Source organism: Melanerpes formicivorus, unplaced genomic scaffold (assembly GCF_026170545.1).
Source record: "Melanerpes formicivorus ecotype bairdi unplaced genomic scaffold, bMelFor1.0.p_v2 SCAF_64, whole genome shotgun sequence".
Taxonomy (NCBI): Eukaryota; Metazoa; Chordata; class Aves; order Piciformes; family Picidae; genus Melanerpes; species Melanerpes formicivorus.
The window spans coordinates 2,234,133-2,250,998 of NW_027142416.1; the positions used below are offsets into that span (position 1 = coordinate 2,234,133).

The following is a 16,866-nucleotide window of genomic DNA, read 5'->3' on the forward strand; positions in this document are numbered from 1 at the left end:
ATTCTCAGCAGTTGTTTTTGCAGTAGTCTGCAGCTGTAATGCAGAGCACTAATGTTCAGTGATGCAGGCTGGGTCTGTTCTCTAACTGCTGAAGAAGAGTAGTTCCTGTTAAACACTGCTAATATCTGAGTCTGTGGCATAAAGTGATTTATAGATGTGGAATATTAGGTGAGGTTAGGTAGATAGGATCTTCTGAATACATGTTCAAAGCAGGTACCCAGTGGCTGGTAGTGGTCTTTTACTTTGTATTTTCTTTGTATGTGTTCAGTATCATTTGTGTGGCCTCTAGGGACTAAGAACTTTGCTCAATTTTTCTGTTTTTTAGGACGTGTTTTGTACCAAATTTAAGTATTTTTCATCTTTATCTGGTTAAACTAATACCTATTTTTGAACTCCCATCCCCTTTCACACACTTTTGGGTTCTGCAAGTCCCTGTTTTCCAAATCTCACTCAGCTTTTCCAAACTTGAAGGACATGTGACATTTTATAATAAATAATTATCTAATAGTTTAACCTGTTTGGCTAACATCCCAAGTGCCCAGCTCCTTGACAAAAGCAGGTTTTTAATAGGCCTAGATGAGCTTGTTAGGGTCATTTAAATAGTGATCTAGGCCATATCTGAAAGTAGGCTAATACCTGAATTCACTGAGCTAGAATACCCACAGCTATTAATTTGTAAAATAATGTCCTTCAGAAGTTCCGTGCTTGACCTGCTTTATAAATTGCATAGCACACAAAATGTTTTGTTTTAGATAAAGGAGTTTGGGATTTTCATTTGTTTGATGAACATACTGCAGTTACAGGCAGCACTGGGAAAGAATAACAATGTTTTCTTGGGCTTGAGTCTCTCACATATGTGTCTGTGCTGTAGCCTGTTAGAAACATGCATTGAGCCTCTGGAATAGGTTGTGGATGGCTTCTCCCTGGAGGTGTTCAAGGCCAGGCTGGATGAGGCCTTGAGCAGCCGAGCAACCCCCATTAGAGGGAGGCTGGCGTAGATGAGCTCCAGAGTCCCTTCAAATCTAAGCCATTCTGTCTTTATACAATTTGCTGTTTCCATGCAGCAGTACAGTGATTGTGAAAACTGGCAGAGAGTTAGGAATGAAAAATCAGGTCTGGGTAGATGCATCAGCTACAGATCCAAATGATGACAGCACATCAACACAGACTGTGGATCACCTTTCACTGCTGTGAGTGGTAACACCTTGGGGATCACAGCTAAACACACTCCTGAGTGTTGCAATGACCGTCATACACCTTGTAAGTGTACGATGTAAAGGTTGATCTCTCTTGACCACTGTTGTAGGATAGGATTTGTCCCTTTCCTCCCCTCCCAACAATCAGAGATTCACCCACATAATGGAAATTTACCTTCAGAATAAATCACCAGACTAGCTCAGAAAGTTTGGAAACAAAAATTAAGCTATATTTACAAATTGTGAACTAAATGTGAAATTATATAAGGTGATAAGACATGTACAAAATATATTTACAGCTCAGCAATCACAGAAGCACCCCCCTGGAATGGTTCACACCCCCCCGGGCAGCCCAGAAAGAGACTGCTTTGCCTCCCTTTGCTGTACCTCACTGACACAATAAAAGTCAGTTCAGCCAGCAGAAGGTCAAAAGGGAGATATAGCAGCCAAGCCAAAGCACCAGCCAGAGCGAAGACAAGAAGAGAAAGAACTTTCTGTGCTTTCAGATATATAGAAAATTACAGAGCACAGGACATGAAATAATTTTATCACTGTTTACATTGCTTAGACTCTTAGAAAAATTCTTCCAGCCCCTTAACTGAATTCGCTGGAAGAATCTAATTCTTATTTACAGTTTAATCATAGCTTGTAACTGTAACAACCACATAGCTGACAGACAGTTTTCTAGGATAAGATATCTCACTACATCTTGAGGAAGGCACATGCTGTAGAACAAGCTTTATTTCTCTCATGGTCACGTGTGGTGAAGGGAATTCTACCTACCATTGCACGTAGCCAGGTTCTTCCAGTACATAAAGCTCTGTGTTCATTTGTCTTGGTCCAAGCCAAGCCTTGCTCTAAGTTAGGCTACTTCAGTGTCCCTGAGTAGTTTACTAAGTTTCAGAAACGCAGAAGTTGGTAAGAACCCGGAACCCTGGAAGACTGCAAAAATACTTTGAAGTATTTGCATTTTATTAGTATGCTGTTGGCTTATGTCATGTAGAGAAACTTGAAATGGCGAACAATGTTTCTGAAGCTTCTGCAGGAGGAAGAGAAGTTTTTCTGGGGTGCCTGAAGATCATTGTCCTGTTTTTTGAGTACTTGATTGGTAGTGTTCAATCATTCCTGTTTCTTATGGTTTCAGATTTAGTAGGCTTTCCTCAAAACATTTATTTACATTCTTCATGAGCCTTTCCCTTGCAATGTGGTTTGTGTATGCTGTGATCTGTAGCACCTCAAAGATAGGATTTTTTTCCCCATCTGTTAGTCCGATAAAGAGAGGCAATTCTAAGAGGAGTCAGTCTAGACTTGTCATTCAATCAGCTTAGAGTTTGAATCAAGATGGCTGGGGCTATATAGACTTGAAACCATTGTATCTAATTAAAGTACTTAACTGGGACACTTCATGTGGGAGCCTAGGCATGTCAGTCCCAGAATAGAATAGAATAGAATAGAATAGAATAGAATAGAATAACATAGACCAGGTTGGAAGAGACCTTCAAGACCATTGTGTCCAATTATACAGTCAATAGATCTCCAAAGGGAAGTTCAAACAACTTATTCTCTCCAGAGAAAGCATTATGACATCTGTGCTCATTAAACTGGATGAATTTTGGCCTTAGCAGGTAACAGGTGGTTATTTCCACACAGGAGTGTGGCATTGCTGTCTCGCAGAGCAATGTCATTGCACTGTGTCTTACATGAAGAAGAGCTTTCTTCGTGGTTTTATCTCAAGCCAAGACAGAGGAAAAGACTTGAGCACATTGCTGATTAATGGCTGGCAAGAAATGCAGTAGCTCAACACAGTGGAATTAAAATGGAAACAACAGCATTTGTGCCTGCAGTGCTTGCAAGGAGATCTGTTGATCTGTTGCTACTTTGTCTTGTAAGGCTGACTGCACATCTTTATGGTGGCCACTTCACAGTGTGGTAGGTAAATACTATTCTGCATCTACTTCCAGGACTCTTGGACAGCACAAGCTATGTTCTGAGCTGTGACAGCTGGTTATAGCTGTGTTATAACATTGTGGTGGGTTGAAATTTCCCCCCAAGAGTAAATTTGCCAGACCAGCCTAGTTAGAAGCACATGAAAGCTGTATTTACAGGCAAAACTATAATCTACAATGAAATGCAATGAATAGACAGGTTGTAGACAGGCGGATGATGGTCTCTTCTCCCAGGCACCCAGTACCAGAACAAGAGGACACAGTCTCAGGCTGTGCCAGGGGAGGTTCAGGTTGGATATTAGGAAGAAGTTCTACACAGAGAGAGTGATTGCCCATTGGAATGGGCTGCCCAAGGAGGTGGTGGAGTCGCCGTCATGGAGGTGTTCAGGAGGAGACTTGATGGGGTGCTTGGTGCCATGGGTTAGCTGTTTGGGTGGGTTGGATTGGTTGATGGGTTGGAGACGATGATCTTGAAGGTCTCTTCCAACCTGGTTTGGTTTATTCTAAATAAAGGTTTATTCTGAATAAGTACAAAATATACAGTATTTACAATATTTACAGATATTTACAATTAATAAACAGCACAAGAACCTCTCTGGCTAAGGACCAGGGGAAGCTAATAGCTTCTCTCTCCTTGCCTCCCCCTTAGCCCCCTGTACATAAAAGGGATGAGAGAAAGGAGCAGAGAAGTTAGACTTAGCCAAAACAATGCAGCCTGGATCAAGCAGAAGCAAGTTAGTAACTCCCAGCCCAAGGAAGTGAGAAGAGAGGAGGATTGTTTTGGTGCAACTAGTTTAAGTCCCTTATCTCTTACGATGGGATTGTTTAGAACTATCATTATTTTCCTTTTTATGCCCAATAGTGATTTATTTACATTTTACTACTTTCTGTTCAAGATCTGTTTTAGGCATAACCTAAAACTGCCACAAACATGGAGGATAAAACTGATCTTGATGTCTTAAGATTCTCAGATGAGCCTTTTTTAATTTGTGTGGTGCTTTTTCATACGAAAGGGGTTTGTTTCCAATCCATTTTTAAAATCACCATTGACTGACCTAACATCAGCTGCCATAACTACCTAGGAAAGGTTATCTCAGACTGTAGTTCCCAAATAACTGTTCTGTGTCTTGATTCAAAAGGCCTTAAAGTTTTTTTTCCCCCTGTATCTTCTCAGGTACCTGCCATAGGAAGTTAAAGGAAGGACAGAACATGTCTTCAGTCTCAGCTTTTTACAATGGCAAGACCGTACTTATCACAGGAGCTACGGGGTTCATGGGCAAAGTGCTGGTGGAAAAGCTTCTGCGCTCCAGCCCTGAAGTGAAAGCAGTTTATATACTTGTCAGGCCAAAGGCTGGACAATCAATGCAAGAAAGAGTGGCTAACATGTTGAAATGCAAGGTAAGTTTTCTGGTTTTTATTCCAGAGTCCAATCTCAAATCCATTTAACTGTGTGAAGCAAAGGACTTCTCTTATGCTGAGCTCATTAAGGACAAGCTGCCGTCTTTTGCTGTAACCACTGTGTGTTTTTATTTTGCCTAAACTGAACAAACAGATTGTAGATGAATGAGCTTGTACCTGCCTGATCTCTGTCTTTTTGAATGAAGGGTGGTATTTGCTTCCATGAACTTTTTTCTTTCTTCCCCTTTCAACACTGGATGTTTGAGCAGTAGCATTCAAAGCTGAAGCAGCGTGAATCACACCCTGCTGCTTGCCTTTGTTTGGAGCATTAATTTCCTAAGACAAAGCCTAGTGGCAGTGTATAGTGGGCTGTGCATTGCTGCAGTCAGTAGGGCAGCTGCCATCTTCTCATCTCCAGTTTAACCTTATTTATGAAGTGGTAAAATACTTCTGCATTTGCAGAGGGTATTTCCAAACCTGCTTGCAGCAGAACACGAAGGCTAAGACAGGCTTGTGAGTTGAAGAGCAGACCTGCATGACTTCCACTCTTGTGGAAGGCTTGTGGCTTGTTTTTGAGCTTCCTGCTTGCTGCTTCTGTGAGGAAGTCCAGATCTCTAGTGTCAACAAGGATGTCAAAGCCTTTTGCTGCATTTCGTGTAAAGATTTGTAAGGAGAGACGACTAAACCATTGTGGTAATGAGAAAGTTCAATCCTCCCACCACACAAACCACAGCTAACTCAGTCAGAGAAGCGAATGAAAAAGGCTGTATTTTACAATCAGAATGAAATGCAATGAATATATACAATATATACAGCATTTACAGTATATATACAGGAAAGAACATAACACAGAAACTTCCTCTGGAGGAGGATTCCCCCTCTGGGTTCCCCAAAACTCCTTTTCCCCCTTCCTCCCCTTTTATTCCCAAAAAGGATTAAGAGAGAAAATGGATATTAAGGGAAATTTTGTTAGTTTAAAGCAGTTGTTAAGGGGGAAAAAAAAAGTTAGTTTTCTTAACTCAGAAGTCCAAGGTCAGCACTGGCCAAGAACAGAAGAGAAAAAGCAGCTGAACAGACTGAACTCAGACTAAATCCTTAAAGTTACATTCCTACTGATCTACCCATGAAATTCATTTAGAATTATCTTTGTTTTCCTTTTTACACCAAAACGTTCAGCTATAGTATTCTGTAGCTGTCCTTTCCTTAAAGGCATAGCCTAAAACTGTCACATCTAGTTTCTGGAGTTGACTTGTCCTAAGGACCTCAAGGTCATGAACTTGTGCAGCCTCCTCCAGCTATGATAGGTAACAGAGTTCAAGCTAATGCTTACTGCTGTTGTAAATTTGTACACAGCTGATGTGAAGTGAGAGGAAGGGACAGATCTGTCCCTAGTAGGCAAGGAATTACTTGGGATTAATCTGAAAAATGTCAACAGATCTTTAGAGTATTGATGTAAATCTTTGAACTAGATTTGACTGGAAAAATACTCCTCTTTGAGATGGAGTTAGAAGTTAAAGAGGTCTAGAGATAACTTACTCAGAGACAAGTAGCTCTGGGCGAAGGCATGCATTTTTCCTCCTAATATTCGGAGGCATCAAGCAAGAAAAGTCTTAATTATGTCCAACAACAGAGTTTGTTGTTTATGTTTTGGTGTGTTTTCAGCAGAGAGTAAGCTATTGACATGTTCAGGAAAATTTATGAGTGATATAAAAGGAAAACATCACATTGATTTTTGCAGGTCTGTCAAGTGCAGTTTTTCATTATTTTTCCTTTTAATGAGCATTTTTCAGTTGTTTCTACAACTTTCATCAGTGAAGAGGATGTGTTATGGTTTTCATGACCAAACAACAAAACCCCAAATGTGATGTATTTGCATGGGGTTCCCCCCTCACCCCCTCCCTTTTTTTTTTAACTACTAAGAAAATTACAAACCTTGCTATTTTTCAGGATTTCTTTAAGCTTTGTTTGCATTTGATGTATAAATATTATTGGTTTATGCCTTCAGCTGGCCAGCACAGCTTCGTGGCACTGTTAGCACTGGGTGAGATTGCCTGGTTGCTGTCATAATGTTGCAGCTGATCGAGGTGTACCCTTTTTGTCCCTAGCCTGTGTCAGCAGTTTTAGACATGCCAACAGAAATAGGACTTGATAACCTCTCCTTGAATCTTTGACAGACTGCTTCAAGGTGTTTCAGATGAACACAAGGAGGAGGCAAGACTCTAAATTGTGTTGTTGCTGACTGGAGAGGAATTAAGACTCTGGGGGTATGCTCAGAACTCATCAGGACCTCTCCAGGAAGAAGAGGCCCTTTGCAGGTGTTCTTTTTAAGTAAAACAAAAATCCTTTCCTAAGATAGGAGCTCAGCTCGGGAAAGGCAAAGTGAAAATCTCCAGCAGGTGTTGATCTGTTAGAGGGTAGGAGAGCTCTGCAGAGCCTTGACAGGCTGAACAAATGAGATTTAACACATCTAAGTGCCAGGTTCTAAGTGTTGGCCACAACAACCCCATGCAGTAGTGCAGGCTGGTGTCAGAATGGCTGGAGAGTGGCCACAAAGAGGGGCAGAGAGCTGGAGTGCCTCCCCTCTGGGGACAGGCTGAGAGACTTGGGGCTGTTCAGCCTGGAGAAGAGGAGGCTCTAGGGAGACCTTAGAACAGCCTTCCAGTATTTGAAGGGGGTTACAGGAGAGCTGTGGAGGGACGTTTTAGAAGAGCTTGGAGTGACAGAATGACGAGGGGCAGTGGCTTTGATCTTGAGGAGGGCAAATTTAGACTGGAGATTAGGAAGAAATTCTTTGCTGTGAGGGTGGTGAAACTCTGGAATAGGCTGCCCAGGGAGGTTGTGGATGCCTCATCCCTGGTGGTGATCAAGGCCAGTTGGATGAGGCCCTGAGCAAGCTGGTCTAGTGGGAGGTGTCCCTGCCCATGGCGGGGGATTGGAACTGGATGATCTTTAAGGCCCCTTTCCAACCCAGACCATTCTATAAATCCTTGAACTGTCTTGTTGACAGTGTGTACATGCAAATATGCTGGAAGATGACTCCTGTTAAACAAAAAAAGCAGTTGCAAGTCACAAAAGGATGTTGAGATGGGGCAAAATACCTTATTTTGTGTTTTTGAAATGTTTCTTATTTGGAATTTTAAAAATTCTGCATCCAACATGAAAAGTAAAGTACAAAACAAACAAAAAAAATTGTTCATGAATTGGAATTTTTCCACTGTATTCTGGAGTAGCTGAACAGATGGCATTGAAATGTAATATAATGCTGGTTTTCTTCAGATCTTGTATAATTATTTTTACATGTGGGTGCGTTATTGCATTAACATGAAGTGTGTAATGAGCACATACTCAATTAGTTCAGCACCAGCTCCAGAATGAATGTGTGCATTGAGAAATGTGTGGCACGTGGTGACCTTGCCTGTTTATGCCAGGATATGTTCTGTTACCCAGCAGTGAGTCCCAAAGGGAGTCAAGCTATTACCCTGTGCTTAATGAAATGCCGTGTCTGCATGACACGGGGCACAGCTGCTACACACAAAAATGTGCTTGCTTCACGCTGGATGTGCCCATGGATCACAAGGCAAAGCTTGATAGTTCTATTTGCTCGTTAGTTGATGAGAGATGTGTATTTATCAGAGGTATGGAATGGTTTCAAGAAGTAGTTTTTTTGTTGGCTGGTTCTTCTGTGCAGAAATAGGCAGAAATCCTTGGAGAACTTGTCCCAGATTCCCTGGAGGGCAGTTCCTTGGGCTCACGCTGAGTCACTGGTTGTAGCTTTTACATTGCTCCTGGGAGAGCAGAGCTTTTTCCATGCCCCTGCACACAGCAAACCAAGGCTGCTTGCTGCTTTCAGGCTGTTTCTCAGATTTGTTTGCTCAGTGCTCCTAACTAGAAAGATCAGTCAAAGGGAAAAGTAGAAAGAACTCTTGTTAATGTTTCTGATAATTCAGAGAGAAAATGGGGAGGCTGTGAGGCTAATGGGAAGGGGGAATAGATACTGCTGGGTATGACCAGAAATAATTTAAATAAATTTTACATATCATTCAACCACAGTGAACAACTCTCATGGTTCCAGTGAGTGGTACAGCAGAGCTTCTCTTCCCTGAAAAGCTTTGGAACTACACATAATGATGGAGCTGGTCCCTGGAAAGAGCAGCAGTCCAGTGTTACTAGACCCCTTTGCCTCTTCAGTATTTCCTTGTCAAGGGTGCTGTGCTTTTCAACAGACATACAGCAAGACCCTCCATTAGATGTACCAGTTTTGCCAAATCATGCCAGATTTCTCTTTTTCCACCTGCCTTGACTATTCCTTTCTCCACTCCCTCACTCATGCATCTTTCTCATCACCATAAACAGTAAAGTTCTCCACACCATACCAACACAGCACCACTCCCTATGGAACAGCATCTCCTAAATCTGCTGTGACTACAGACTTCTGTTCTTTATTTTGTGCCATTCCTGACATTTGGCAGAACTAATACAGAGCAAACTCTAAACTCTGTCATCTTCCTTCAGCCAGTTAAATTGTCCATTTTTCTTCTGCTCTCTGTGTCACGACATCATGTAGACATCTCTGTGGCTGAGTAGTTCTCTCAGCCACTAATCTGAGGACTCTGAAAGAGGTACTGTTCTCCAGTTTCAGGGTAAAATAAAATCTCCTTCTTGTCTTCTAATTAAGATCAGCCTTTGATACTGTCTAAGCACAGCAGCTATTGCCAGGAAATTTCATCTCCTATTTTAATCAGTAGGGAATATGATAAGGCCTCTGTAGTGCTCTTTATTATATATGTAAAAGCTAATAATTCTATTCACTCCAGTTTCAGCTATTTTTTTATAAGCTTGAAAATGCAAATTTCCTTCTTTTCTGCTTTATTTTTCACACTCCTCTCTCTGCAGCTTTTCAAAAAATCACAGAATTCCCATACTTGACAGGGACCACTGGAGACTGTCCAGTCCAATCTCCTGCTCAGAGCAGGTCAGATAACTGCCCAGAACCATGTCCATCTGGGTTTGGAATCTGCAAGGAGAGAGACTCCACAACGTATCTCGACACCTGTGCCAGTGCTCCATCACTCTCACAGTAAAAAAATGTTTTCTTACTTTCAGGAAAATTTCATGTGTTTTGGTTCTTTGCCCAAAGAACCAAATTCTTTTCCAGAATTGAACCTAGACTTTCCTTAGCTGTGTTTTTTATTCTGTCAGCTGAGTATGACCAAATTCATGTCAGAAGAGCTTGTAAAGAGGTAAGGCTTGTTGTGAACAAAACATTGTATTTTAAGAAGAAATCTTAGATATAGTGGGGCAGAGTCTTTAATCTTTTGCTTTGGCTTCCCAGTCAAGACCCTCACAGTGGGCAATATTCTTTACAAGGAAAGTTAAAATACTGAGGAGAAGACGGTGCCGGAATGCTCAGAGCCTCAGGGCTTCTAAGGGCTTGTGACATAGTGGTGTGTGTGGATATGGAGTCCAGATCGTTTATCTTCTGGGTGTCCTACCTGCAAAGACTCTTTGGCTCAGGCATTATCCTCCTTTCAGTCCCTGGCACTGAGCCATAGCTGGCAGAGTGGAAACAAGGTAACTCTGTATAGCAGAATGCCATTGATTGTCAGAAAGCACTCAAAAGTTTCTTCACACAGATACTGGCTGCTGCATTGTATACCAAACAACTAACCCTAAAATTGATCCTCCAGAAACCAGACAGATTAAAAGTTGGCTGAAGGCCACCTTTGCCTGCACCGAACTGTTTTTATTTCATTTACAAAAAACATGAGGACTGCCAAGTGTATTAGGGAGAGGGTTTTCAAAAAATGTGAAGTTCTGAAACACACCAGTCACACACAAGACAAAACGTCTGAATTGTGCTAAGGAACCCAAGTGTGAAAATGGGATTTTAGTAATTTTCTGAGGCAGTGTACTAAGCCTTTTGTTTTCTTTTAAGGGAGCAGGGGGTGAGACTTTTATTAGTGTTAGCCTGTCACAAATCAGTTTTGCTTCCTGAAAGAAAGAACTGCTGTGGTTAACATGGTTAACATTTACCTTAATGTTAGCAAAGCCTTCAGAAGCATCCACATTGGAATATTACAGTCAAGATAGGGGAAGAAACCTGGCTGGACAGTCAGACTGCCAGGATTTAATTGCTCAGGCCCTGCCTGGAGGCTAGTTAGAAGTAGAATTCCATAGAGGTTTATCTGGGGACCTGCCCCGTTTAATACCTTAAGAAAATGTATCTCCTGGCTATATTGCCTTCTTGATGCTTGTCCGTGCCTTCAGAAGGAAGATGTTGTTTAAAAAGGAGATAGAGAAGTAGCCTGCAGAGAATCTGTACTGTAGATAGGAATATTGAGAGGAATGTGTAACATGGCCAGGCATATTCAGAAAGATAGGCAGAGAAAACACAAACTTGCTCAAGGGACTGAGAGACTAGAGTGTCCTCTTCATCTCCATCAATTTTCTTTCATCGATCTGCTCCACATTATCTCATGGAAAGAGTGGTCAGGCATTGGAATAGGAGGTGGTTGAGTCACCAGCCCTGGATGTGTTTAAAGGTCTTTTGGATGTGGTACTTGGGGATATGGTTTAGGGGTGAGAATAGGGTTCTCGGTTGGATTTGGTGACCCTGAGGGTCTCTTCCAACCTGAATGTTTCTGTGATTCTGTGATCATGGAAGTTCTCCAAGGAAGGGATTTTCTCTGCGTACAACTCATGCTATGTTCATTAAAGAAAAGTCCATCAGGTTTTGACTCTTATCTTTCCACTGATTTTAAACTACTAGTCCATTTTATATCAATTATCAAAATACATGAGTGCTTTGTGGTTTTGTTCGGGTTTTTGTTTTTGTGGGGTTTGTGTGTAAGTGTGGAATACATCGATTTTACTTTATGAGTATGTGCCAAAGCATTGATTTAGCATCTCTTTAGGGCATCAAATAAGTAGTTTGTAAAATACAATCCATTTGAAGAATTTACACTAAGAAAGGATGCACAAGAGGGTCAAGACATGGATGTTTAGAGAAGAAAAAAAAATCTTGTATATGAAGACTTATATGTGCTAAAAGTACATTGTGGCATGTTCTCTGGAGATACTACTCTCAAGCTAATATTTTTAACCCAGTATATCTGCTGCATTAAAAGCCTGATATCTGCTGCAAATCCTGAATGCTGATTTTGCTTGTCTCTGTTTCAGCATGAGCAGAAACACAAACGGTAATCAAAGTCAGTGTATTAGTTTTGGTAGTGATGTCCAAAGGACATCAGGACTCTGTACACTGTAGCCTGAATACTGAAGAAATAAAGAATAAATCAAGTTTACAGCAGTTCAGAATGGTTAATGTAGTGCCTCCATGATTTTGATGGAGTTTTATTCATGGAGAGTCTCTGAGCCTTCAGGGAATGATAATTAGATTCTTGTCAGATTTTTCCATGTGCACAGTACATTGCTTTGAGAGGACAGTAACTGTTCTTGGCAGCACAGAGACCTTGAGCTTCAATAGGGCATGGAAGCAGTAATTCATTTTATCATCCTTTCAAAATTCTTCCTTTCAACCTTTCCTTTTGAAGCTTGGAAGATAACCTTTCTTTCTACTTTTCCCCTGTTACTACTTCCATTTCTTTCTGACAGCTTCAGGGCCTATCAAGCCGTTTCCCCACTGCCCATTAGCCCAGCAATCTCCAAAGCAGGTTTTGATCACACTTTCACTCTGACATGGGCAATGCCAGTTGCATCATTACGTTTCCAAGGCAAGTCCAATGAAAGTATTGTGCCCAGCCCTAAATCTAATTTATAGTTAGTGATCAGTAGAGCATTACAGCCATCATCTGCTCAGTTCCTTCTTCACAAACTTCCTTCACCTCCTGCCTTTGTCAGGTCACTTGTCCCTCCCATGTACCTCAGCAGCTATAGTCAACAATAAGTAAATTGTTTGACCTTTTCCATCTTTGCAGATGCAGAAATGGGGGGGACTAAGACACAAATTTGCTGAGATTCAGTGCCTGCCATCTGTGTGTTCCTGCTGAGAGTGAGCCACCACCATATTTGGGTGATGGTCAGCAATGTTTCCTAATTACCTTTCCTCACCAATCTGTATTTCCACAGCTCACTTTTCCCACTTTCAGAGGCTACCCTTTGAACAGGGTGGTAGAGTTGCACACTTCCCTATCAGCAGTGTGGAGTTTTAAGTGCAGTCTTTGTGAATGTTGGAAGAAATCAGTGTATATTTGTATCTTGGATTTGAACTGGAGAGTGCAGTTCATCATACACAGGCGAGAGTTTGCACCTACCTGCTTGATCACTCACATTGCAGAGTCTGCAGAACTGAAATGCAGCTGCTTGCCAGGAGACCTGACATCTAGACAGCTTCCATAGCCACTGCTGGTTAGCTTGGGCTGCTCAGCCTGAGTGTGCCTGCCCCTAAGCATTCCCTGAAGAGCCTTCCTTACTCTTTGATGTACTGGAATAGCTGCTGGCCAGGGATGTTCAGAAGGAAAATCACAGTGTCACAGTATCACAGTATCACCAAGGTTGGAAGAGACCTCAAAGATCATCAAGTCCAACCTGTCCCCACAGACCTCATGACTAGACCATGGCACCAAGTGCCACGTCCAATCCCCTCAATGTTTGGTTATATCTTAGCTTGGCAGTTGTCTCAGCTGGTGCACTCTGCACCTATGACCAAACATATGTCATGCTTGAAACAAGGTGACTGAAGTGCTGTCCCCTGACCTGTACATGTGGCATCATCCACCTTGCTGAGACACTGCTGTCCTCTTTTCTTTGGCTATGAAGCCATGCCCTTGCAAGGGTCAAATCATGTTTTTGATACCCTTGTTTGCAAAGCAAGGGACACCCGCTAGATCCTTTCATATTTTTGGAGGGTTGAGTAAAGCAGTATGTTTAGTGGAGGAGGAGGAGAATTACCTGAAGTGTTCAACAGCAACCCCTTGTCAAAACAAAGTCTTGTAATAGTGATTTTACAGCTGTATTAGGCATCTTCTGTAAGACAATGCTAACTCATCTCAGGCTTAGTCTTATGGATTGTGGCAGTTTGAGGCTGTGGGAGCCTTTAAGAACCACGAAGTTACAGACCTCCAGAGGGGCCAGAATGTCCAGGAGGTGGACCAGAAGATGTGTTTCATTCCCATAAGACCTGCATCCCTATAAAACTGGCTGAAAAATCAGTTTTCTTCCCTTTTCCCCCTCCCTCCCTCCTCCTGGGAAGAGTGCCCAGGTTCTTATCTCCTTGATGGGGGAGTAAGGCCTGGTGTCGACATTGGCAGTGTTGCCAATTAGGCCTGGAGGAGCCAGGCAGAATTTTGTGCTGCGTCACAATGGTGTGGTATGGAGGGTAGAGAGGCTTGGCAGGGAGGGACATGAAAGCTTAGGTTTATTAGCCTGGTTTTAAGGGAGGTTTGTGTGAAACTTTGGCTTAATGAGCTTCTGCATTAAACCCAGACTATGAAATCTGTGTATTTTGTATGTTGTTGTAAACAGCATTTCCATTTAAACTTTTCAATTCTATCCAATCCTTTGTGTGAGTGGTTTTCTTTTCCCCCTTTTGGAAGAGTTAAAAGAGCAATCTGTCTTTCTGTAAACCATGACATGGATGCTGATTAAAAAGTACCCAATAAGAGCATGTCCAGAACAACCAGACCAGCTGACCATAAAGACCATCTACCTTTAGGAAGTAAAGTGCTTTATTCCATACCTCTTTGTATGTCTTTTTTCCCTCTCAGCGCAATACACATCCCTTACTCCTGAAAGCTTGTCCTTTTCCCCAAATGGGATTCAGCATTTGCTCTCCTTTTCTTCCTCTCTCAGGTAAAGGATTTTCTGTATGCCTCTCTTTCTAGCACTTGGGTGAGCATACTAGAAACTTACTTCTTACAAGTCTTTTAATCTTTTTCTTTTAGCTTCTATTTTAATTGCTATGGGTTTGGTCTGCTTAACCCACGTGAATTGCTATGAAAGAGTTGGGACTCTTCAGCCTGGAGAAGTCTCTGAGGAGACCTTTAGAGCTCTATTTCAGTATCTGATGGGGACCTACAGGAAGGCTGGGGAAGGGCTGGTTAGAAGGGCTTCAAGTGATAGGACAAGGGGCAATGGTTTGAAACTGGAGCAGGGTAGATTTATGTCGGACATCAGGAAGAAGTTCTTTGAGATACGAGAGTGGTAAAATACTGGAACAGGCTGCCCAGGGGTGTGGTTGAGGCCTTGTCTGTGGAGACATTCAGGATCAGACTTGATGTGGCCCTGGGCAGCCTGGTGTAGTTGGAAGTTTAAAAAGATGACCTTTGAGGATCCTTTCTAACTTGATACAGTCCATGAATCTTCTTGTCTTCTGTGTTTATGTATTTCACTACAGAGTACAAGCATCCTAACTGATGTTTCAGAATAGAGTAAGATTTGAGTAAGATTTCAGCTGGCATTGTAATGTCCACAAATCAAACAGCTTAAGTACACATGTGTTGTTCAGCTGCACCTGCAAAGTGAACCTCACATTCAACAGTGTCAGTTTGATGTCTCACTGGGACAGAGGATGATCTTAGGAGGTCCATTCCAACACTGTTTTTTTCTTCATTTATGCCTGTGACAAACAGTGCTGTTTTTAATAAGAACACATGCACAGTGAGCCTACAATCTAACCATGCAAGATGCTGTACCATTTACTAGAATGACATAACATTAAAGCTGAGAGCCTGTGGCAGCTCTAGGGGCAAAAAGAGAACTTGAAAAATCTATTGCCTTATTGAAAGGAAAGCAACAAAACTCCAAGTCAAATACATATCTGAAGTGCACTACAGGTATAGTAACCATTTGTCCCATGCATACTAATGGGAGTAATGCTGTATGTATCAGCTTTTGTCCTGTCAAGAAGACTTATCCACAGAACTACATCAGTATCTTGATATTCTGGGCTAATCCCACCTGGGGACCTAGAAGAACTTTTCCACTTTTGCTTCTGTCTTTCTGAGAGTGATTTAGGCAGTGTGTAAATATATATATATATATATATATATATATATATATATATATATATAAAAAAGAAGATGTAGTCATAAAGATATAGATCAGTTGTCAAACTGCCTGATGGAGACAGTTCTTGTTTCAAAGGTTATCATTTTACTTGGAACCTTGAAAGAGAAGGTGTTGCCCTCAGATTGTTTTACTGACGAGGAGTGTATTTAATGTTTGTGTAAAATATTAACCACAAACAAACTAAAGTAGAATTTGTTGATGGACTTGTTCCTATCTCCTGAGGTACACTGTAAATACACTCAGATCTCTGGACAGAAAGCATGTCATGCTGAGAGCTGAAGTCCATAAAATAAATAAAGCTGTGTAATGCAGATTTTGCTGCAGGCTTAAAGCAAAATGACAGCTTCTGATTTCTCTAGCAGTTTCAGTGTTGGTTAGTATCAAATGATGACACTGCTCTTATTCTGTACTCAATTTTTTCAATGATATTGTAATTTCTCCACTTAGTTTAGTTCAGTACAGGAATGTCAACCCTTGTGATGTTCTGTTCCTGTATGGATGACATGACTGGAAAAGTTTCACCTTTATCCCAAGCAATCTAAGTGGGTTCTAAGTGGGTTCACACTAGAATATAATTAGAGCAATGTTCGAATTTATCAGGCCTCCATTTTTAATTATGCTGCTGTGACCTTGTGTCAATTTGATAGGCCAGCCCACAAGCCCACAGAGATAAAAATCCTTATATGTAAATCAAGCTTTACAAGCTGCCAATTTCTGAGCAACGTCTCAGTTGTATCCTGTCTGTAGGACATTTTCCCCTGCTTTTTCTGCCTCAAGCCCACGTGCCTTTAAGCCGTGGGAGCAATGCCTAACCACACAGGATCGCTGCAGCCCAGCCCTCCTGCTTGTGTGTGCTGTGCCTTCCCAGCACCCTCACACACCTGCTACCGAGTAATAAAATAACGTTTATTACCAGGAAACAAAGGCATAACAAGGGCTTTGAGGGAGGAGTACCCTGGAACGGCAATAACAACAAAAAGCAGTAAAATGCCTACAGGGTGGGGTGGTTGGTGCCTCAGTACACTCTACCTTAGGAGCTGCTGCTGGGCAGGGCCCTGGCTGGATGGCACTAGGGAAGTGCTAGGGGTGGGACAGGTCAACCCCAGTGTCCTGGGCCCATGCAGGTTGGCAGGGTAAAAGGTGAGAGCAGTGGTACCGTGAAATGGTCTTTATCCAGGTTGCAAGCAGCTTTTCTTCAGTACTGCCTCTGGATGCAGGCTCTCTGCTGAGTTACAGTGATGTGCTAATTCTGTCAGCACCCTGTGAAACAAAGTGCTGACATCAGATACCTGCTTGGC

At 41.9% G+C, this 16,866-nt stretch overlaps 1 protein-coding gene across 9 annotated transcripts in view; it reads left to right on the forward strand.

The window, feature by feature from the left end:
* The window catches only part of FAR2 (fatty acyl-CoA reductase 2), a 142,750-nt gene that overhangs the window by 66,601 nt on the left and 59,283 nt on the right, over positions 1–16,866 (forward strand). For 8 of the 9 annotated variants that reach the window (XM_068162416.1, XM_068162417.1, XM_068162413.1 and 5 more), the window contains one exon: positions 4,317–4,540. In XM_068162416.1, the coding sequence (XP_068018517.1) occupies positions 4,352–4,540 (189 nt within the window). In that variant the 5' untranslated portion in view covers positions 4,317–4,351. Of the gene's footprint in view, positions 1–3,102; positions 3,126–4,316; positions 4,541–16,866 lie in introns of those variants that run through there. The other variant, XM_068162411.1, reaches the window with a different exon arrangement.